This window comes from Rhinopithecus bieti, unplaced genomic scaffold (genome assembly GCF_001698545.2).
Source record: "Rhinopithecus bieti isolate Rb0 unplaced genomic scaffold, ASM169854v2 scaffold_2888, whole genome shotgun sequence".
Taxonomy (NCBI): domain Eukaryota; kingdom Metazoa; phylum Chordata; class Mammalia; order Primates; family Cercopithecidae; genus Rhinopithecus; species Rhinopithecus bieti.
This window is the reverse complement of record NW_016804209.1, coordinates 3,755,425-3,777,999: the sequence shown is the minus strand read 5'-3', so window position 1 is coordinate 3,777,999 and position 22,575 is coordinate 3,755,425. Positions and strand designations below refer to the sequence as shown.

The 22,575-nt window shown below is 43.2% G+C and overlaps 1 protein-coding gene across 7 annotated transcripts in view; it reads left to right on the top strand.

Moving 5' to 3' along the window:
- The window catches only part of PSD3 (pleckstrin and Sec7 domain containing 3), a 720,908-nt gene that overhangs the window by 149,678 nt on the left and 548,655 nt on the right, over positions 1-22,575 (top strand). For 6 of the 7 annotated variants that reach the window (XM_017867267.1, XM_017867272.1, XM_017867266.1 and 3 more), the window contains 2 exons: positions 4,204-4,301; positions 6,026-6,898. In XM_017867267.1, the coding sequence (XP_017722756.1) occupies positions 6,146-6,898 (753 nt within the window). In that variant the 5' untranslated portion in view covers positions 4,204-4,301; positions 6,026-6,145. Of the gene's footprint in view, positions 1-4,203; positions 4,302-6,025; positions 6,899-22,575 lie in introns of those variants that run through there. The other variant, XM_017867271.1, reaches the window with a different exon arrangement.

The window sequence follows — 22,575 nt, the reverse complement described above, 5'->3', positions numbered from 1 at the left end:
TGGTGGCTCGTGCCTGTAATCTCAGCACTTTGGGAGGCCAAGGGAGGTGGATCACTTGAGGTCAGAAGTTTGAGACCAGCCTGACCAATATGGTAAAACCTCGTCTCTACTAAAAATACAAAATTAGCCCAGTGTGGTGTCGCACGCCTGTAATCCCAGCTACTTGGGAAGCTGAGGCAGGAGAATCACTTGGACCTGGGAGGCAGAGATTGTAGTGAGCTGAGATCACGCCATTGCACTCCAACCCGGGCAACAAGAGCGAAACTCAGTCTCCAAAAAAAAAATAAGAAAAGAAGAAAAGGTCCACCTATATAGGGCACTTACCATGAATGGAGCTTAAAGGTCTGGAAGTTCTCTGGGTGGGTGAGTGAGTAAGTGGTGGGTGACTGTGAAGGCCTAGGACATTACACTACTCTAGGCTTCATCAACATAGTTCGCTTATGCTCCAACAAATTTATTTTTAAAATATTTTTTCTTTCTCAATAATAAATTTACCTTAGCTAACTGTAACAGGTTTACTTTATAAACTATTTTATTCTTTTAAACTTTTGTCTCTTTTGTAGTAGCACTTAGCTTAAAACACAGTTTTTAGCCGTAGAAAAATATTTTCTTTCTTATATCCTTATTCTATAACATAAGCTTTTTTCTGTTAACATTTTTTTCTTACTTTTAAAACTTTTTTGTCAAAGACAATGGCACAAATACATACAACTGCCTAGGCCTACACAGGGTCAGGATCATCAGTGTCACTGTCTCCCCGCTCCAAATCCTGTCCTACTGGAGGGTCTTTGGGGCTAAAAAGAAGCGTGGAGCTGTCCTCTCCTAGGATAGCAATGCCTTCTTGTGGAATACCTCCTGAAGGACCTGCCTGAGGCTGTTTTACAGTTAACTTTTTTTTTTTTTTGAGATGAAATCTCACTGTCACCCAGGTTGGAGTGCAGTGGTGCAATCTCGGCTCACTGCAGCCTCCGCCACCTGGGTTCAAACGATTCTCTGGCCTCAGCCTCCTGAGTAGCTGGAATTACAGGCGCCTGCCACCACGCCTGGCTAAGTTTTGTATTTTTAGTAGAGATGGGGTTTCACCATATTGGCCAGGCTGGCCTCAAACTCTTGACCTCAAATGATCCGCCCACCTTGGCCTCCCAAAGTGCTGAGATTACAGGCATGAGCCACCATGCCTGGCCAACTTTTTTTATAGGTAGAAGGAGTACACTCTAAAATCATGATAAAATAGTAAATACATAAACCAGTAACATAGTCATTTATTACCAAGTATTATGTACTATACATAATTGTATGTGCCTGGCAGCATAGTGGTCTGTTTACACCAGCATCATCAGTGATGCACTGTGCTATGACATTATGACAGTGATGACATCACTAGGTGATAGGAATTTTTCAGCTCCATTATACTCTTATGGGACCACCTATCACTAGCCGAAATGTCATGTGGGGTGTGAGCTTATATCAGTTTTATGTGTATAAAGTATTCCTACACAGATTATCCCATTTGACCTGCAAAACAATTCCATAAAGTAGGAAGGGCAGAAATTTACTTCGTTGTGTTAAAACAATGTCCACTGAGGTTCAAACCTGCTGTGAGTCACAGCTAATGATTAGTTACTCCAGAACTCAAACCCATTTCCCCTGACCCCAAATCCATTGCTGACCCTCCCACATCCCAATTAATTCCTCAGCTCTTAGGTGCTTTCCCATCAGACAGGAAGCATAAAATCATGCATGGAATTACCTGTTGCTGGTTAAAAAAATTATATATTTCATGAAACAACTCAAATTGTTCTGTTGGGTGAACACATTTTCTCCAGGATAACATGTGGGTCTCAATTCTAAAAGTAACTAACATTTATTATAGAGAACCGATTAGGTAGCAGGCACTATGCTAAGGAAGCCTTTTGCACCTACACTTAATTTTCACAACAGCCCTTGAAAGTAGCTACTTTTTTTTAAGTTTTAAGTTCAGGAGTACACATACAGGTTTGTTATATAGGTAAACTTGTGTCCTAGGGATTTGTTGTACAGATTATTTTGTCACCCAGTATTAAGCCTATACTCAATAGCTATTCTTCCTGATCCTTTCCCTCCTCCCACTCTCCACTCTCCAATAGGCCCCAGTGTGTGTTGTTCCCTCTATGTGCTCATGTGTTCTCGTCACTTAGCTTCTACTTACGAGCGAGAACATGCAGTATTTGATTTTCTGTTCTTATGTTAGTATATGAACACATTTCAAAAGAAGACACACATGTGGTCAACAACTATATGAAAAAAGCTCAACATCACAGATCATTAAAGAAATGCAAATCAAAGCCACAATAAGATACCATCACACACAAGTCAGAATGGCTATTATTAAAAATGAAGTAGTTATTGTTACTTCATCTTAGAGAAGAGGACCTGATTGTCAAAAAGGCCAAGTAAATTGTTGATATGGTTTGGCTATGTCCCCACCCAAATCTCATCTTGAACTGTAGTTCCCATAACTACATAACTCCCCCACGGGTCACAGGAGGGACCCAATGGGAAGTAACTGAATCATGGGGGGTGGGGTTACCTCCGTGCTGTTCTCATGGTATTGAGTGAGTTCTCACAAGACCTGATAGTTTTATAAGAGGCTTTTCCCTTCTTTGCTCTGCACTTCTCCTTGCTGCCACCAAGTGAAGGACATGTTTGCTTCCCCTTCTGCCATGATTGTAAGTTTCATGAGGTCTCCCCAGTCCTCCAGAACTGTGAGTCAATTAAACCTCTTTCCTTTATAAATTACTCAGTCTCTAGTATGTCTTTATCAGCAGCGTGAGAACAGACTGATACACTTGCCTGAGGTCACATGGCCACACAGTGGAAGTAGGGCTGAGAAATGTCTGCGTCGCACCAAAGTCTATGCTCTCAAATCACTCTGCTGTTTATTCGTGTTTCTCTGGCACTTTCCCCAACTTCTCATGCAGAACTCCCATCCCCTAAATGTGCCTCCTAATACTTAAGGGTGTCCCAAGGAAATGTCTTACATGAATCCTCCAAGTCAGCACTCCTGTCAGCTCTCAAGTGTCATCCACCATTTCTTTACCCTTCTCCTATTTCAGCCTGCACAACCCAGAAATGAAATATTGGGCAGTAATCCCCACTGTGGTGAGCTTCCAAATAAAAAGAAGAGAGAAGTGCCCTGGACATGCTACCTGCACCACCATGGTTTCTTTGGTACTTTACTTCATTTGGTTTAGAAGTTGGATGTTTGAAATGGAAAGAGGTGAAGGAGTGAAACTTCTCATCTGACGGCTCATTAAAGCCCCTGCCTACTTGGGGCAGTTGTGCCTTCCCTGGGCTTCACATTCCTTACCTGCAACATAGAAATGATGCCACCTACTTCACAGGATTGTGCTGTGTCTTGAATGAAATACACTGTGCAAAGCACCTGACATCATGGTTGGCACCTTCAGAAGCTAAAACAAAATGATGGTTTCTTCTCACCCAAATTCCTGTTTCATATGAAGACATAGCTTCCTATGTTGTTGGCAGTTAATCAGTCAACACACAGTACTGTTTGTAGGGTGACTGCAATGTTCAGACAAGTTCTTGTATAAGAGAGTGTGAAAATTACCTATAGAGGACTAGACATCACTTATGTAAAATATTTTATGAACATTAATGTAATGAGATCAACATACAATTACACTTGGACATATATGATTTTGTCAAAATATTCTCTGTACTGGTATTTGCGATAAAAAGGATTATAGCAGCCTGTGCCTGGCCTAAACAGATTTGAGCACATTTCTAAATGAGATGTAGATTGAGTCGCTTGCCAGCTATCTGGAAATGTGAGCAAAACCTCCTTAACCTTTGGTGAAAAAGCTGTGTGAAGATGTTTAACAAGGAAAACTATCATAAGACTCCGACTGGGCATCCTGGCATCCTGAGAATTTCCAAGGATTCATGAAGCCTGGCCTGCCATGGTCAGCCAGGGTCAGTGGCCCCTGATGCCCCAGGGGTGCTGCCCATGTGCGGGGATGCTGAGGAGTCAGGAAGAGAGAATTCACCCAGACTTGACACGATGCTGCATGCAGAGCAAGGAAGTTCTAGACCACATGCTCACTTTGTTTTGGAGGATGATTTCCTGGTTCCCCTTTAGTCAAGTGATTTCACATTGATAAAGACTGCAGCTTTCTCAAACCTGCCTTCTTTCCACCTCAGGTACAAGGTCAGCATGACTCAAAAAAGGTCCTTTCCCTCTGAGAGGTACTGAGGCTATAGAAATACTCTGAATGTGAGTGACTCAACTGAATTTTAAGGTGATTTCTTTTCTTCTTCCTTTTGTCTCATTTTTTATTTGTTATAGTTTTCAATTACCTGTTACAATTTGCTAGAAAGAAATGATCTCCGTTTTTAAAAAGCACTGCCAAGTTCTCACAAGTTAGAAGGTTAGATTTTTTTTTTATTCCCTCTAATTAGGATGGGCTAAATTATATTTAAAAACAACAACGACAACAAAAAACCCTTCCAGCCTGATTTGTTACCTGGGTTTGTTTTTTATTTTATTTTTTTAATCTTGTTTCTTCTTTCTCTCTTATGTTTTCTTTTTTCTTAATTCTTTCTTTTCTTCCTTTCTTTCCTTCTTTCTTTCTATTTCTGTCTCTTTCTTTTTCTTTCTTCCTTCCTCTTTCTTTTTTCCTTCCTTCTTTCCTTCTTTCTTTCTTCCCTCCCTCCTTCCTTCCTTCTTGTTTTCTCTCTCTCTCTTTCTTTCTTTGATGCTAAGTGTCTTCTGCACAGCTGCAACAAAATACCACTTTCTTTTCATTTTGGAGGGTGAGTTAATACCAAGTTTCTTTCATACTGCTCTAAGAAAATACCATAGACTGCGTAATTTATAAAGAAGTGAAGTTTGGTTTCTCACAGTTCTGGGGATTGGAAAGCACAAGATCAAGGCACCTGGTGCCTTGTCTGGTGAGGACTATGTCCTCTGGAGGGGAGGAATACTGTGTCCTCACTGGGTGGAAAGCAGAAGGGCAACCTACTGCTCAACAGCTGTGTGAAGCTTCTTTTATAAGGGTCTTAATCCCATTCATGAAGGGAGCACATTCAGGATCCGATTGCCTCTGAAACGCCACCCCCCTCTTCCTACTATCACATTGGCAACACCAGAATTTTGGAGGGGACACAAACCATGACACCAAGTATTTTGATGTGGGACCCCTCCTAGAGAATCCATAAATGACCACAGGATTTAAAGCGCAAATTCATGACAACATTAAAGTTGGTTACAACTGTCTGTTGTACACTTTATCCTAGAGGCTTAAAAGTATTTAGTAAAAATAATGCAAACAAAGTAGATGAAAAGTACACTTCAAAGTTTATTGGAGGCTTCATTTATAAAGCAGTGTCTCACAGGTCAGTCACCAAATCACAAGAATAGCTAACACAGAATTTAGGATTAAACTCTGAAATGAATAGTGTTTTCATTTCAAATAGGAGGAAGGAGACAGTGAAGAAAAAGTGATTTCGTTTAGATACACAAAGGCGAGAGGCAGCCAACCGCGATGGCTCACACCTGTAATCCCAGCACGTTGGGAGGCCAAGGTGGGGCGGATGGATCACCTGAGGTCAGGAGTTCAAGACCAGCCTGGCCAACATGACAAAACCCCATCTCTACTAAAAAAAAATACAAAAATTGGTTGGGCGTGGTGGCGGGTGCCTGCAATCCCAGCTCTTCGGGAGGCTGAGGCAGAAGAATCACTAGAACCCGGGAGGCAGAGGTTGCATTGAGCTGAGATCATGCCACTGCACTCCAGCCTGAACAACAGAGCCCGACTCTGTCTCAACAAAAACGAAAACAAAGGTGAGAGGGGTTGTCTTGACTGTCCTCACTGCCACCCCTCACTTGTAGATTATTCTCCGCTAATATCTTTTGCTGATTCTGTGATGTAAGTGCAGAGTCCAGCTCCATGGCCACGATCATTATCTGACCCCCTAGTTTAAGACTCCCCCGGAGCTGAAGACTTGTTGTTTGCTTCCTCAGGCTGTCGGTGGAACCATGGGGCTGAGTCACGTCTGCCCACAGCTGCTGCTGTTCGCATCCCTGGGCACTGAGGCCTGAAACTCCACCCTGGCAGGGACCAGCCCGACCCCCCTGGAGGAAATGGCTGGGCAGTTTCAGCAGCAGCAGATGAAAACTTCCTTCCTCTTCATCCAGCTGCGGGCTCCTCCAGCCTGCGCTCTCCCCGCCCTGTCTCCAGCGGCAACCCCAGGGGGCCTGGAGGAGGGACACAGTTTCCCAAGTCCCAGGACAGGCTTCTTGGCAGGCCCGGACCTCAGGCGCACACAGGGCTCAGCTGCCCCTCCTTTGAGGCTGCTGCAGAAGGCAGGCCCTGAGACAGAGGAACCAGCTGCTTTCACTTGCTCTGCTCCAAGGGAAAAGAAGGAAGGGAGGAAAAAATCCCAGGATCCGGATGTAAGCAGGGGTGGCGATTACAGATCCCCACATTACAGGCATTGCCAGGCCCCTGCCTCCAAGACACTGGGCTGGCTACAGCCCCGGGCATGGAGGCTTCCTAGCCCAGCTCCCATCATGACTGATGAAAGCAGCAGTCCCTCCATGGGCTGGAAGCACTGGCCAGTCACTTCTGCCACCCAGGACCTGTGGGGCATGGACCCCGGATGCAGGGATAACTTGGGATGCTTCCCTCCAAGGGCTGTCCTGGTCCACACTGCAGATGGAGAGGAAAAGAATGTGCTGAGGAGAGGTGCTGAGACCTGCCAAATACTCCCTGGGAGCTGTAAGGAGGCCACAGGTCCCACAGTGCAGGCGACAAGGGCACGGCTCTACAGGTACTGTCCAGCTGTGCACACCAGCAAGGGCTGCCCAGCCCCACCTGCCACTCTGCCTCTCAAGGTAAGAACTCGCATGGCCTGAAACCCAGCAGAAGAAAGGGGGTCAGGGGACAGACATGCTACCCTGGCCCCCAATTTCTGGCATTGGTTCTCTCCTCTGCTTGAATGGGCCACACCTTGACAGCAGAGATACCCACGAGCCGCAGCCTTCCCAGGCCTGGCGTTGGCTCTGTCCTCTGCCACCTTCCAGGCCAGAAACATTTGTTTGGAAGGAGGCAAGGATCAACTATTTCCCAAGATTTCTGCCAAAGATGGGAGAAGAAAAGTCAGGCATACTTTATGGGGGAACACCAGAAGGAAGGACAAAGGAGGTACCCAGACATTTATTGGGCCCTGTGATGTGCTCGGCATTTTCTCACATCCTGTTACTCCTCTTAACCACTTTGAGAAATAGAGCTCCACAGCTCCAGTTTCAGAGGAGGGGATGGAGATGTGACTGGGCAAATATCCTCCCCACCCTTGCAGAAAGACAAGGGCGAAAGCAAAGTCTGTTCTCCAGAATGGGCATTGGGAACAATGGGGGAGGCTCCAGGGAGCTGTGGATGTTTCCAGAACTGGAACACAGCCACACCCTACTGTCATCCATGAACATCTGACTTTGCAGGGCTCTTATCTACCTCCCATCTCCCAAACACACCTAGACCACCACCACCAAATGGATGTGCAGCCTAGGACAGGAGCCTCCGTTCCCCATCTGGAAGAGGAGGGCAGCCCTGTGTGGCCTCCAGGGTCTTTTCCAGCTTTGTGGGCTCCTGTTTCCAGCTCTATGGGCTCTGCCTCTGATCACGGCCTTGCCTGCCCTTGTTAGCATCTCACGTTCCTCACTTCTGGCCCAGCCTTCGCATCGTGCTGGTGTCTGCAACCCACCCTCTCCCCCCAGCTCAGGTGCACTGTTCTCAAAATGGGTGGACAAAAATTCAAAGTATGCATTCAGCTTTCTTTTCTCACAGTGTGGACATATTGCTATCCTTTGCATGTGTGTGAGCATGACGGTAGAGGGGAGGAAGGGTGTGGAGGGTGGTGGGATGAGATGGAAGGAAGCGGGGGGTCATTGGACTGTTGAGGGTTAGCATGGAGAGGAATCTCAGGGAAGTCACAGAAGAAATGAATGAAATTCACAGCATCTGGCAGGGGCCTCTCATGGGCTTGGAGGGGGTGCCGCTTCATCTGAACACCATGCCCTCTCCTGCAGGCTTCTCACGGCACCCTTCCTTCCCTTTTCTAACAAGGGCTTGCATAACCACAGTTAAGAATCGGGGAGAAAGTTCTCTCCAGAGTAGCACTCTTGGAGGAAGAGATGCTAGCATGCTTCCTTAAGAAATAGTTTACATTCCATCCTAATTCTTGCATCTCTTATTTCCTACTGGGATTTAGGAGGAATGACAAACCGCTGCGTCAGAGCCCATCTCTGTACGTGGGGTCACACAGTCATTGTTTGTGTACTTCAGTGCTGGCCTGATGACTTGAAAACCTCATCTTTTCCCACTCTCCCCTCCCGCCTTTGGGGCATAAGCTGAAGCCTCAGAGCTGTTGCCATTTCTCTGGGGAGAGGCACTTTGGGAATTGGTCCAAGTGTGTGGATCTCACCCTTGTCCACCTTATTCAGACCCCTCTGCAAATGGGCCCCCGACATCTGCTCGGTCTGAGTTAAAGGTTGCAGGATTCCTGGCTAAAAAGTTAGAAGCCCCAAGTCCGAGTCCTTGTTCAGAGCAAGCCGCCAGAGCTCTCTGAGGCTCAGTTTTTCCATCATGAAAACATTGATGACGTCCCCTGCTTCACACTGTGGTGGAGATTTGTGGGGTAAAGCGAAAGGGGCCCTCAGTAGTCCTAAGGGAGAAAAGAGGAGAAGCCAAATCAATGAGACACCAGGGAGGACCAGGGAACCCATGGAGTCAGAGGTGGTCAGACTGTGTGATTCCCTCTGCCATGGGGAGAGAGGGGAGTTGGGAAATTAGCCCCCTCGGATGCTGTGGGTGCGCTATGGCTATCGCTAACCAGGGAACCCCCGCCCAGGGTTGGGTGGTAGACAAAGCAACACAATAGTTTTTCCATCTGTCCAGCCCTGGACAGATTAAGGTGCTATCTAGACTTGAAAGATGAGTGTGTGAGAATTACTCAATCCTTTCATGTTTTGGAATGTAGCTATATGAGTTGTAGCAAAGTATCCAAAAGCTGATTGATGAAAATATAATATCTTCTTGACCACTGTGGATGCTAACACCATCAATCCCCCACAGTGGGAGCTTTCAGTCAATGAACTCAGGGAAAATGTGCTCAGTCATGTTTATTAAAGGGCAACGTCAGTTGCAGGGAAGGAAACTCATTCCTACACATGTACAGTAGACTTGAGGTGCTAGTATCAACTTGGAAAATCCTGGATCTGAAGAGTAAACTTTCTTCTTTGCAGGATTCGAAATGGCTCAATTTATTCTCTCAATGATGAAACATCACAGGCTCCAGAGTAAAAACTGTTGGCTTGCGTCTTTCCAAGTATTCTAAGGAACAAAGAACAAATCTTCATTGGTTGGTTCTTAGTTTATTCTATGACTAGGCTTTAGTAAAAATAATCAGAGCGTTCTGTGACCTGGACAGCTTCCATTGCACTACTTCCTCTTATGAAAATCTCAAAATTCTGCAAGGATGTATGTTATTATCACCCCACTTCACTGGTGAAGGGACAGATGCTTGCGGATGGTCAGCAACTCCATGGGACTAGGACGAAGTAGCCCTCAAGTTGTCTGCTCCGAGGCCAGGGCTCTCTCTGCCTTGTTTCACTGTCTTTCTAGCTAGCAAGATTTCCTTGGAAGTAACCCTACATTTCCTGAGGCCTGGTGGTCTGTACTGTGCTCCTAATTCCTCTGGTGGAGAGGGTGGGAGAAAGACCCTCAGGACTTTAGGTCTAGTGACCTAACCTTATGCGAATGAGTCCAGCCAGCTTTCTAGAAGCAGTGAAGGCCTAGGTGTGGGGGACGTGGAGACTCAGCTCAGGGTGGTGCCAACGGAGGGCTCTAACATTCGCGTGGTGAGTCTGTCAGTGTAAATCAGAGAATGTTCTATGGGTGGGGGCCAGAGTCTGCCCAAACCATCTCCTGGGCCTCGTGTGCTGCTGCCCCTCTGTGGGAACCCAGGGAACTGTTCACATTTGATTTGAACTTGGGGCTAAAGGTAAGAAGATACAGAAAGCAGACCCAACTCAAAAGAGAGGGGGGAAAGCTTTGTCTCTCATTGTTTCAGGACATTTCCACATCTTAAACTTTTTTTGCTAGGTCTTCATATTTTACATATTTTATGTCTTAAAATAGCAGTGACTTTTAGTATATAAACAGCCTTAGAAAATTAGTGGTAAATATGTTTTTTAATGTCCCTCATTTTTACTGACCTCAATTTTATCCATGGCTTTAAATATCCAAAAAAATTGACTGCTCTATTTTGGTCTTCCTTTCTCCCTTCCTCCCTCACCATCGGTCCTCAAAACCAATCCACTTTTTGAGCTTTGATCACTAGCTTGTAAGAGTGTTCAGGGTTTAGGAGACAGTGAGGAAATGAGCATACCAGGCAAGGAGCCAGCAGGGGGTTTGTGTGAGAGTGAGACAGGCGTTGGGACATCATTCATTTATCTAATCAATGGAAATGCAGTGGAGGTCTATTTTCTTGTTTGCAGACACTGTCTAGCAGACTAGGAAAAATAGTGTGAACTCTCTGTCTTTGATTGCTATTCCTTAAAATCAAACTGATGTCTGAAATGTAAATCTATAAAGTACATTACATTTTGGGTAGAAAGTTTTGTTTAATTTACAAGATGAAAAGAAGCTCTGGTTTTGCTGGCAAACTAGCTCTGTGGGCTCTGACAACTCACTGAACAAAGCTAGCTTCTCTCATTTTCTCCAGGAAATCTTTCTACCTCAAGAATTCTATAATACCTGTGCATCTATGAATACAGAAAGGGAACAAAACTCTTTAAGGAAAGATAAGTATTAAAACAATTTATTTTGGCCAGGTGCAGTGGCTTACGCCTGTAATCCCAGCACTTTGGGAGACTGAGGCTGACAAATCATTTGAGGTCAGGAGTTTGAGACCAGCCTGGCCAACATGATGAAACCCCGTTTCTACTAAAAATATAAAAATTAGCCAGGCATGGTGCCGGGCACTTGTAATCTCAGCTATTAGGGAGGCTAAGGCAGGAGAATCATTTGAACCCAGGAGGTGGAGGTTGTAATGAGCTAAGATTGCACCACTGCTCTGGATAACAGAGCTAGACTCTGTCTCAAGAAAAGAAAAGGAAAAGGTATTTTCATCTATCTCAGCTTCTCTATAAAGATTCATTATTTTGTCAAATGACTTCACTACAGAAAACTTACATATAGAGTGAGCTTACCTTTCTTAAGGAAAACTGGGATCTATGAGGAGCCAGACATTCAGAGATATGAAAGAGTCAGTGCTTTCTTTGAACAGTAATGCAAATTCCCACCACAGAATTTGCAAACTGTCTGTCCTGAAATGGTTCTAGTTAAATAAAGTCCCTTTCTACAAGTTGAACATTGACTCCCTGGTCTACTTAACCCCCAGGAAGCAGTCACTTACCTCATTAAAGGTAAACCCTTCATTACTCAAGCCTATTCGACTTTTCTGGTCTGTCATAAGTTTAGAAGTTGTTTTTCTCATAAAATAGTATTCTAGACAATTCTGTCTTTATATTAATTCTACTTGGTGAGTTATTTAGAATTTTATAAAAGAAACTAGAACAAAGAAGGAGCATGCACAAATGCTTATATAGTAATTTTAACAGAAATATAGATTAAATGTGCAGTGAAACATCCATTTTAAAAGATTCTGGTATTTAGGAGGCAGTATTGATGGGATTGAAAAGCTTATCTTTAGTTCATTTTATGCTTCATTGGTTTTGACACAGATGTCTTGATTTATTACTTGAATAAATAAAGCCTGAGATAGCAGAATGGGTTTCAATCCTTTTTCATCTTGTGATTTGCCTTGGTGTTCCCATGACAACGTTCTCTTGCTCTTTTTCTCTCCTTACCCCATCCTTCAATGTTCACACACAGGAGTCCTGTGGATCGCTGTATAGGGGCAATCCTCCTGGAAGTTCAGCATCTGGATCTACCTATAGGAAGCAGAGGGCCAAGAGTGCAAGGACACCTTTACAGCTGTGTCCCTGCAACATGTTGAAAAGCAATTGGATTGGGAGCTGGGACACGGGGACTCAATGCAACTTCAATATGTCAGTTGTCTTGTTTTTCATCTCTCCTCTGCTATCTTCTGCTTGCGTGTTCTTCAGTCTTCTCTGAATCCCTCTTTGTCTTTCTGCCCATCTGCTTACTCATCTCCCTACTCCACAGGGAGGAATTTGACCCACACCACTCCCAGGTTTACATGTCTTCTCCCTAGAAGACAATCCAGGCTAAGACTGAAATCTCTTAGGCCTGCATCCCTGGGAAGAGACTTTTTGGTCTGATGTGGGCTGGTACCCACACAGTCTACTATGGTGGGCACAGAGGTAGGTGCGGCTCGCATTGTGCTAACAGGGGTGTTGAGATCCTGAAGGTGGTTATGCCATGGAGGTCTGGGAGAGGGACGACTCATAAAAGTTGACAGGGAACAGAGAGCAAAGGAGGAAATACAGACAGTCAACCCAATCAATGCCCAGAATTGTCAGCTGAGAGTGTAAACCGATTGCTTTGTATAAATGTTCTATCTGAGCTGTCTCCAATTTTACATTTTGAGATTAAATTATAGGTTAATGTATAATTAATATAGAATCTATAAATGTACTATAAAATTATACATTTTATAGCCTTTGGGGAGATTTTTAAAAACAGCATCCTTGAACTTTGTAATATAGTAGAATAAAATCATTACCTGATGTAATTTATAAATAGATTTGCTTCCACAATCTGCTACTGGTTATGATATGGTAAAAAATTTTCTCTTGAAAGACTTTTTTTTTCCCTGGCTTGGCTCGGTGGCTCATACCTGTAATCCCAGAGCTTTGGGAGGCTGAGGAATGAATCTCAGTTGAGCCTGGGAGTTCAAGGCTGCAGTGAGTTGTGACTGTGGCATTGCACTCCAGCCTGGGCAACAGAGCAAGACTCTGTCTCAAAAACAACAAATTTTTTTTTTCTTGTAGATTTATAGAGACTATAGGATGCTATGAGACTTACAAAAGACTTAGTGCAAGCAGGTTGTGTGGTAATCAAATGACTATTATGGATTTTGCTTGTGGTCTCTTCAACTTTACATCAGTTCTCTGGGATTCCTGAGCCAGTATTCCAGAAGTCAGAACACCAAAAAGTTGGAGATAAGCCACATTCCCTGAATTGGGTTATACTGAGCCTTGAACTGTACCATATGATTTAGCGTGTCTATTAAATAAGCATAAATAAGCAAATCTATTTATAAATCACATCACACAATGATTTGATTCCAATATATTACAAAGTTCCAGGATGTTGTTTTTAAAAATCTCCCAAAAGCTATACAATGTATATTAGCTTCCCTAAAGTTTGAGAGAGCTCTGATAGAACATTTATACAAAGCAATCAGTTTACACTCTTAGCTGACAACTCTCTGCAAATGTTTCTAGGCAAATGAAAGAGGCGGGCAAATGACAAAATGTGGCTACATGGAGTTGACATTGTCGGATAATGGCAGGGCTGCATTTTTTTTTTTAGGACGTCCACCTTCCTTCCTTCTAAAGTCATCAGCAGCTGTGACTCTTTTTTGGCTGCCCTTCATGTTGTGCTTATTTCCTGTGATTATATTTAGTCAATTTTAACTTTTTGGAATTAAACTTTCAATTTTCAGGACGTGTGACTTTGCATTAACCTTTCAATAACCAGTTACAGCAGATTACGAGGTTTAAAAGCCCCAGGGAATTATTCAAGCGCTTAAAATGTTATATCATCGAAAAATCTCATTTTATCTGCAAGGAGCTTGGCTGCTTTTCATTGAGTTCTCACTGATTGTAGGATGCAGTATCAATGAAAATGTTAAACCATTTATCTCATGTCACAAATATCTCAGAGAAGTCTCAGGAGACTTTGTTTAGATAGACTCAATCTTCTCCATAAAGCATTTCCAATATCCTACAACAATAGTACAAATAATAAATAAAAACAATGGTGAAAGGAAAATGGTAATAAACAATCAAGTCTAGGAAATATATAAATAAAAGTCAAGGTCAAGGAAAGACGAGGTTGAGATTAGAAAAACAACCCGAAAGTCCGTCCCATAAAGTCCTACAGAACTGATATGTTTGACATTCAGACTTAGCTCTGTGCTTCCTAGCTACCCAAGGTCACAGAGTTGCATGGGTAGGTATATAGCGCTAATTGTCAGAAGGGTGGGGAGAGAAGGAAGGGAGGGAGGAAGGGAAGGAGGAAGGATGGGGGTTCTTTTAAAATGTCCCACAGAAATTCTCTTTAAAAAACAAATTTTGCTTGACCTTTAAAGTAACAATTTAAAAACATTTTGGATAAAAACTTTTCTAATGAGCATTTAATATTCACTGTGTTTCTGTTTCATTAAACATCATACACACAACATAATTTAATCTGATAATGTAAGTAATCACTCTAGTCTTGCTGCTGGTACCCAAGTATTGCTTGCTGGTACCCTTAGGTCTTTAAGACTATTTGCCCTTATAGTTAATAAAATTTTATATTTGCCCCGTCCCGCTAGTACTCTGTTCTCCGAGTTCTTTTGCTTTTAGCAGTTTTCAGTTTCCTCTGTTCTGGCCTGTCTCCTCACACTATTATTCCTATGCCTACCTCTAACATCCTTTTCTAAATCTACTACAGGCCAGGAAACTAGAAAACAAATTTGTTTCCATTGTAAGGCAAGTAGATTCAGCTCTACTCTAGGCTTTAAACAACCTGTAAAATAAATATTTTCACCTGAAATAAATCATTCCTACTTTTCTTTTCATGCCATTTGAGAAAGCTCATAGAAAAATTCTTTCTTTTCTCATCCTCACTCATTTTTTGTAAGTGAACTTTTTCTTAGCATACTCTGCAAATTGCCCTTCCACCCTCTTTTTTATTGAGAGCATCCTCCATAACAACCCATCTTCTTATATTGTTTTGTGAACCGCTTCTGGCTGGCGCCTGCCTTTTCTTCATTTATTAGGTTGCCTTGTGTTTATAGCCTGTGAAGCTCTTTGGAGAAAAAGTATTACATAAATCCAATTAGAAGCTATGTATTCAAAGTGAATGCAGAAATTAAATTGTTGATTACGTGTAAGTTAACGTATGCATTATTAAATTACTTATTAAATGTTTCTCTGAGTCCTTTATAATACATATAGAAGATTCTTTTTCTGCTTTCTATAAGCTTTTAGGGCAGATAAACATACATGCAAAGAGGCATTTTAAAACATACAGCAAGAAACACTGGTAGTATATTTACAAAGGTTTAATACTTTAATCAGTGCAAGCCTACAATGGGGTAATTACTGTCCAAGTTACTATCTGCACATCGTAATTTGAGGAAAAAAGTCACCATTTGTATTGCATTGAGTCAGAGGAGAGTCTCAGTAGAGATGCACTTCAGGGGCCATCAGAGTGAAAGAGGCGAAACCTTGCCGAATTGAAAGAATGTAAAGAGGATTTGCATTTTTGACTTCTCCTGAGTTCATGTGTGAATTTCATAATTCATTAGGAAAGAATATAGCAGCGATGTGATCATAGACACAAGGAGTGAATTGGTCTGAAACCTGAAAATCAAGATTAAGGTTTATAGGCTGTGTGAGGTGGTTCATGCCTGTAATCCCAACCATTTGGGAGGCCAAGGTGGGAGGATCATTGAGGCCAGGAGTTTGAGACCAGCCTGGGCAACATAGTGAGAGATTATCTCTACAACGAAAATAAATCTATTTTAAAAATTAGTAATTAATGGTCAGGCATGGTGGCTCATGCCTGTAATCCCAGCACTTTGGGAAGCCGAGGCGGGCATATCACTTGAGGTCAGGAGTTCGAGGCCAGCCTGGCCCACATGGTGAAATCCTCTCTCTACTAAAAATACAAAAATATTAGCCAGGCATGGTGGCCCACGCCTGTAATCCTAGCTACTTGGGAGACTGAGGCAGCAAAACTGCTTGAACCTGGGAGGTGGAGTTTCTAGTGAGATAAGATCACACCACTGTACTCCAGCCTGGGCAAAAGGGCAAGACTCCATCTCAAAAACTAATAATAATAATAGTAATTAATTTTCAGAAATATTTCTGAGTTATAAAATTATACCTTTTATTCAAAGGCATAAGAATAAACAAAAAATAGTAAACTACATGTATGGAAAACAATACAATGTCATAAAATGAAGTACATATTTCAGCATAAAAAATATGCATCATTTAAGACAACATTGGAGAATTTGAAATCCAGATTAGAAAATCTGGATTTTCTAGATTGTATGTCTGTACATGAGAGAGTGGTGGCATCCCCTGGACCTGGGAGATTTTTCCTCATCCTGGAAGATTTCCCTTCCCAGGTGCCAGACAGTGATGGCAACCGAATAAGGCCACCCTGCAAGACGTTGCTAAGAGACAGCAGAAACACAGCAATGGGCTCTGTAAACTCGATCCAAGCCAGTGACTCCAAAGCTGTTTGCTGGTCAGACCGTGCTGGGAGTTGGGGAGCTGAGGTTGGTTTGAGGATGCTGCTTTGGATGAGGCTCCCAGTGCAAGGACTGCAATCTTGATGCAGCACATAAACAATTCTGATGTTTGAATAGCAAATCAGAGCAGGTGATTCAATTGAGAATAAGTAGGCCATGATCGCCGAACAAAAATACGATTTGGAAATTTGTGACCCCTCTTACAATATGTCAGTTCACAACAGTCATGTACAGATTGTCTTTTTTGCCTTTTTCCCTCTCAGACAAGACAATTATTAAGACCTCTTAGGCCTATCTTTTTTTTTTTCTTTTCCCTCTCAAACAAAAAAATTTTAAAACCCTTTAGGGCTTTTTTTTTTTTTTTTTTTTTTTTTTTTGAGAGACAGTTTCACTCTGTTGTCCAGGCTGGAGTGCAGTGGCATGATCTCGGCTCACTGCAACCTCCGCCTCCTGAGTTCAAGCGATTCTTGTGCCTCAGCCTCCCAAGTAGCTGGGATTACATGGATGTGCCACCATGCTGGGCTAATTTTTGTATTATCGGTAGAGATGGGGTGTTGCCATGTTGGCCAAGCTGGTATCAAACTCCCGACCTCAAGTGATCCACCCGCCTTGGCCTCCCAGAGTACTGGGATTACAGATGTGAGCCACCATGCCCTGCCAGGCCTGTCTTAATCATGAAGCCTGACCAAATACTGTGTAGTATGAATTCCTCACCTCATCTCTTTTCAGGTTTGCTNTTTTTTTGAGAGACAGTTTCACTCTGTTGTCCAGGCTGGAGTGCAGTGGCATGATCTCGGCTCACTGCAACCTCCGCCTCCTGAGTTCAAGCGATTCTTGTGCCTCAGCCTCCCAAGTAGCTGGGATTACATGGATGTGCCACCATGCTGGGCTAATTTTGTATTATCGGTAGAGATGGGGTGTTGCCATGTTGGCCAAGCTGGTATCAAACTCCCGACCTCAAGTGATCCACCCGCCTTGGCCTCCCAGAGTACTGGGATTACAGATGTGAGCCACCATGCCCTGCCAGGCCTGTCTTAATCATGAAGCCTGACCAAATACTGTGTAGTATGAATTCCTCACCTCATCTCTTTTCAGGTTTGCTTGGCCTTTGCTGCAGGTGGAACAGTCTGTACCTTATGAAAAAAAACCTGGGTTATCATTCTGTTATGAGGCAAGAAAAAGAACAAACTAAGTTATTCACGAATTACAAGCATAGCAGGTATACAAATCAACATTTTCAGATAATTAACTATTTTAATATCTTTAATAAAATCTAGTCCCAAATCCTCATCCTACTGGACCAGCAAGGAATTCAGTCTTGGATAGTCTCAGGGTTCCCTGTCCTCTAAAGTTGGGCCAAGGGCCAGGAAATTTCTACGGTACAAAAGCATTCAAGCAATTTTGCATTCGCTTGGGTCCTTCTGCGTGAACTCAGCATAGTACAGACTTCAGAGCCAGATGGAAAATAAGGATTACGTGAGTTATAATATGTAAAGAACTTGGAATTGAGCCTGGCACAGAATATGCAGACCCTGGAGAACCTCCCTGCTTTGATTGCCAGTCCTCCATCCACCCTAATTTTGGCTCAACTGCCTCTCACCCTAGGCTGCATGCTTTCAGGTTCAACAGCTCCACTGCTTCTGTGTCCTGGTTGTATTTGAGCAGCTGGGAGCCCGTGGCCTGAGTTTTCTCTCTTTTCTCCATGTCTGAATAGAAATGATTTTTCTTACCCACCTCTCCCATCTTGAAATAGAAAGACAAAATATATTATTTTCAACTAATCATAATTCTGTGTTCTGTATACCTGATATCTTAATTCTCCATAAATTAATCATCCACTGCAGTTCAGAACAAATGAGACTCTGAAAACAAGAATATTATTGAGGCTGAAAAATGTTCAGAAAACTGTCTGAGCACGGTGGCTCAGGCCTGTAATCCCAGCGCTCTGGGAGGCCAAGGCCAGTGGATCACTAGAGCTCAGGAGTTCCAGACCAGCCTGGCCAACATGGTAAAATCACTAGAAAGTTAACTGGGCGTGGTGGTGGGCGCCTGTAACCCCAGCTACTGGGGAGGCTGAGGGAGGAGAATTGCTTGAACCTGGGAGGTGGAGGCTGCAGTGAGCAGAGATTGTGCCGCTGCACTCCAGCCTGGGCAACAGAGGGAGATTCCGTCTCAAAAAAAAAAAAAAAAAAAAAAAAAAAAAAAAAAAAGAAGAAATATTCAGGAAACCAAGAGAGCTCTGTAGAGTTGGAAGAGTGAAGTTATATGCATCAGGGTCCTCTAACAAGGTTAAGAAGTAGGAGGTAGACCGGGCACGGTTGCTCACGCCTGCAATCCCAGCACTTTGGGAGACCAAGGCAGGTGGATCGCCTGAGGTCAGGAGTTCAAGACCAGCCTGGCCAACATGGTGAAATCCCGTTTCTACTAAAAATACAAAAATGAGCTGAGTGTGGTGGCAGGCACCTGTAATCCTAGATACTCGGGAAGGTGAGGCAGGATAATCTCTTGAACCTGGGAGGTGGAGGCTGCAGTGAGTCACTGTGTTCTTGGGCAACAAGAGTGAAACTCCATCTCAAAAAAAAAAAAAAAGAAGAAGAAGAAGTAGGAGGTAGACATGTGAAAGCCTGTAAAATTCTGACTAATTCTATAAAAGTCATCTCATAAATGCACCCACCCTTCTTTTATTTCAGGGTGCTGCCTCTGGGCAGCTCCCCGGGTTCATCAGGGTTGTCTTTCTCCCCTCTTTCCAGGCTCAAGTCAAGGCCCTCTCCCGCCTCAGGCTTCTCAACAGCCTTCCCACTTCTCTTCTTCTACCCAGAACATTTCTAACCTCTTCAATGTCTTCTGCAGAAGGGAAGCATCTTGAGCCACAAACAGGGCAGAAGAGGGTTAGGCTTGAAGAGAGGGGAGCTGGTACCCCATAAACATATACAATTATTATGTACCCACAGTAATTCATTAAGAAATAAAGAATAGAAAAAGATTAGGAGGCCGAGATGGGAGGATCACTTGAGGTTCAACACCAGCCTGGCCAACACGGCGAAACCCCATCTCTACTAAAAAAAATAAATAAATAAAAAATTAACCGGGCATGGTGGTGCACACCTGTAATCCCAGTGAAATGGGAGGTTGAGGCATGAGAATCACTTAAATCCAGGAGGCGGAGGTTGCAGTGAGCCGAGATTGCACCACTGCACTCCATTCTGGGCGACAGTGCAAGACTCCGTCCCCGCTTTACCCCTTCCAGAAAAAAAGAGAGAGAGAGGACAGCTGACAAAAATGATCAGGAGAAAATCCACAAGTTTGCAAGTTATCCTGACACTCAAGAACTGTTTGAAGAGGGTTTAAAAATAAAAATAAAACACTAAGCCAGGTCTGCCTAGCCTAACTAAAGGAAAGAGTTAAAGAAAATTTGAATTTTACACAAATGGATGAATACACCTAGATTGATGCTCTGCATTCAATGTCCTGGATTCAACTTTTCTTGGTTAGTGCTGAGTTCCAGTGACTTAAAGAATCAACCAGAACGCCGTGGGTCAGCAGTGTGGAAAGTGAGGTGTACAAGACAATGTACTAGGTACTGAAAGAAAATAGTGCTTCTGTTTATATATATACATATATATGTATATATATCTTATTTTTTGAGACAGAGTCTCACTTTGTCTCCCATGCCATAGTGCCGTGGTGAGATCTTGGCTCACTGCAACCTCCACCTCCCACATTTAAGTGATTCTCCTGCCTCAGCCTATCGTGTAGCTGGGTTTATAGGCATGTGCCGCCATGCCTGGCTAATTTTCTTGTGTTTTTAGTAGAGATGGCATTTCACCATGTTGGTCAGGCTGGTTTTGAACTCCAGACCTCAGGTGATCTGTCCACCTCGGCCTCCCAACTGTTTATATTTTTATATCTTGCCTCTCTAGCTTTATTTTTGTGGAGTTTTGTTGCACATGACCTACTAATACAATAGTATAAATATATCAGTCATAAATAAATATGTATATTTTGGAAGTGCATGCTCCAAATTTTTTGCTGATGGAGTGTAGGAAAATAAAAGGTTTAAACCTTGCTAGGCATATCACATTAAAAACAAATTCTATCTACAGGACATTTTTCTCTAAGTCTTATGCCTCTCGTAGGCGTAGCAATTCATCTGAAATAAGGATTGAGTACCCAGAACTATGGGCAACAGTCTATTTTGTGACACTGCTAACCAGAAGAAACCACTCCTAATCCCAGCTACTCAGGAGGCTGAGGCAGGACAATCGCTGAAATTCTGAAGGCAGAAGTTGAAGTGAGCCAAGATTATGCCACTGCACTCCAGCCTGGCGACAGAGGGAGACTCTATCTCAAAAAAAGAAAAAAAAAAGTGTGTGTGTGTATATATATATATATATAGCTTTCTTAAGATGAGAGTTTGTGTAGAACTGACAGATTTCACAATAAAAATAGCAATATTGGGGGGATACTTATGCTCACAAATGATTTGTTGTTTATCTGAAATTCACATGTAACTGGTGTCCTCTATTTTATCTGACAGCCTTAGTTTATAGTCAGTTCTGGTTTTAAAGTCAAGCTAGCTGAGTGATTCAGGGCAAATTCCTTGACTTCTCTGAGCCTCACTTTCTTTATACTCTTTAGTTGTTGTGAATATTCTTTTTATAAAAGATCTGAAGCCCTTAGCATACTTCCTGCACATTGTAGAAAACATTCTCACTAAATCGTTGGTATTATCATGATGATGACCCTATCACTTTCAACACGGTTTGAGGTATTTATGTACAAATCTTATCTCCTTTACTAGAAAGGAAGCTCCATGTTTGCACAGATGTACATGTAACGGGTGCATAATCTGCTAAATTTTGCATAAATTCAGCTTCTGCCCAAGAACTTTTAGAGAGTCTGGTGACTGGCTACTTGACTGGCCCCTCTTCCAATTCTATTCCTTTTCCTTTCCCTTCCCCCACTGGAAGAATGGTGTTTTGTTCTGAAGTTTTTTCAAGCAAGCTAAGCCCTTGTGGAAACTGCCTTACTCAGCTTTTATAGGCCAGCGGATCCCACAACACGAATAAGATTTATTGTTATATTAAATTTTAAAACTCCCCTGTGTAATTATTTGAAACTGCAGATGAAAATGAATGGCATTTATGAGAACCATCGTAAAGATGTAATGACATTTGCCTTCAAGCTGCTGAAAGTAAATAATTATCGCACTGGGTGGCTATTCTTCTGCTGAATTTAGACAGTTTAAAACAACTTGCCCTATGTTAGCTTGACATTACTTTGAATAGCCTCATCAGAACTGTGAGTTGGGTGTGATGGATGCTGAGGTATTTTCTATAGAATTGTGAAGCATAATAAGGATTTGGGGGAGGGGAGCCCAAAGACAGTGACAGGGAATGGTAGAAGGGACTTGCTGGGCTGTTCACCTTTCCAGGCCACCCCTTGAAAGGAAGCAGATGTGGGTGACAAAGAGCACCTCCATTTTTCACACAGTCAGAGCCAGCCCAGCTGCAGGTGGCCTGTACCTCACAGCACCAAGCACATCCCTGGTCTAACGTGTCAGTTCTTTGTCCTGCCACCCTTTGCTATCAAAAGGGAAGAAGAGGCTGATTGTCATGGCCCACACATGTAATCTCAGCACCTTTGGAGGCCGAGGTGGAAGGATTACTTGAGGTGAGGACTTCAAGACCAGCTTAGACAACGTAGTGAAACCTTGTCTCTACAAAAAACAAACAAAATTATCCAGACGTTGTGGTACACGCCCGTAGTCCCAGTTCATCAGGAGGCTGGAGCAGGAGGATCTCTCAAGCCCAGAAGGTCGAGGCTACAGTGATCCAGGATTATGCTATTGCACTCCAGCCTGGGCAACAGCGTGAACCCTGTCTCAAAAGAAAAAAAAAAAAAAGAGGAGGAAGAGTAAAGTGAGAAGAAAGGCCATCTGAGTCTGACTGTTTTTGTTAAGTCCCCAGCCTTAGCATCCCCCATGTCAATTCCACCATCACTAAGGATCTCATGGGGCTGTGTCCTCTTCTCATGTGCTCTGGAGGCTCT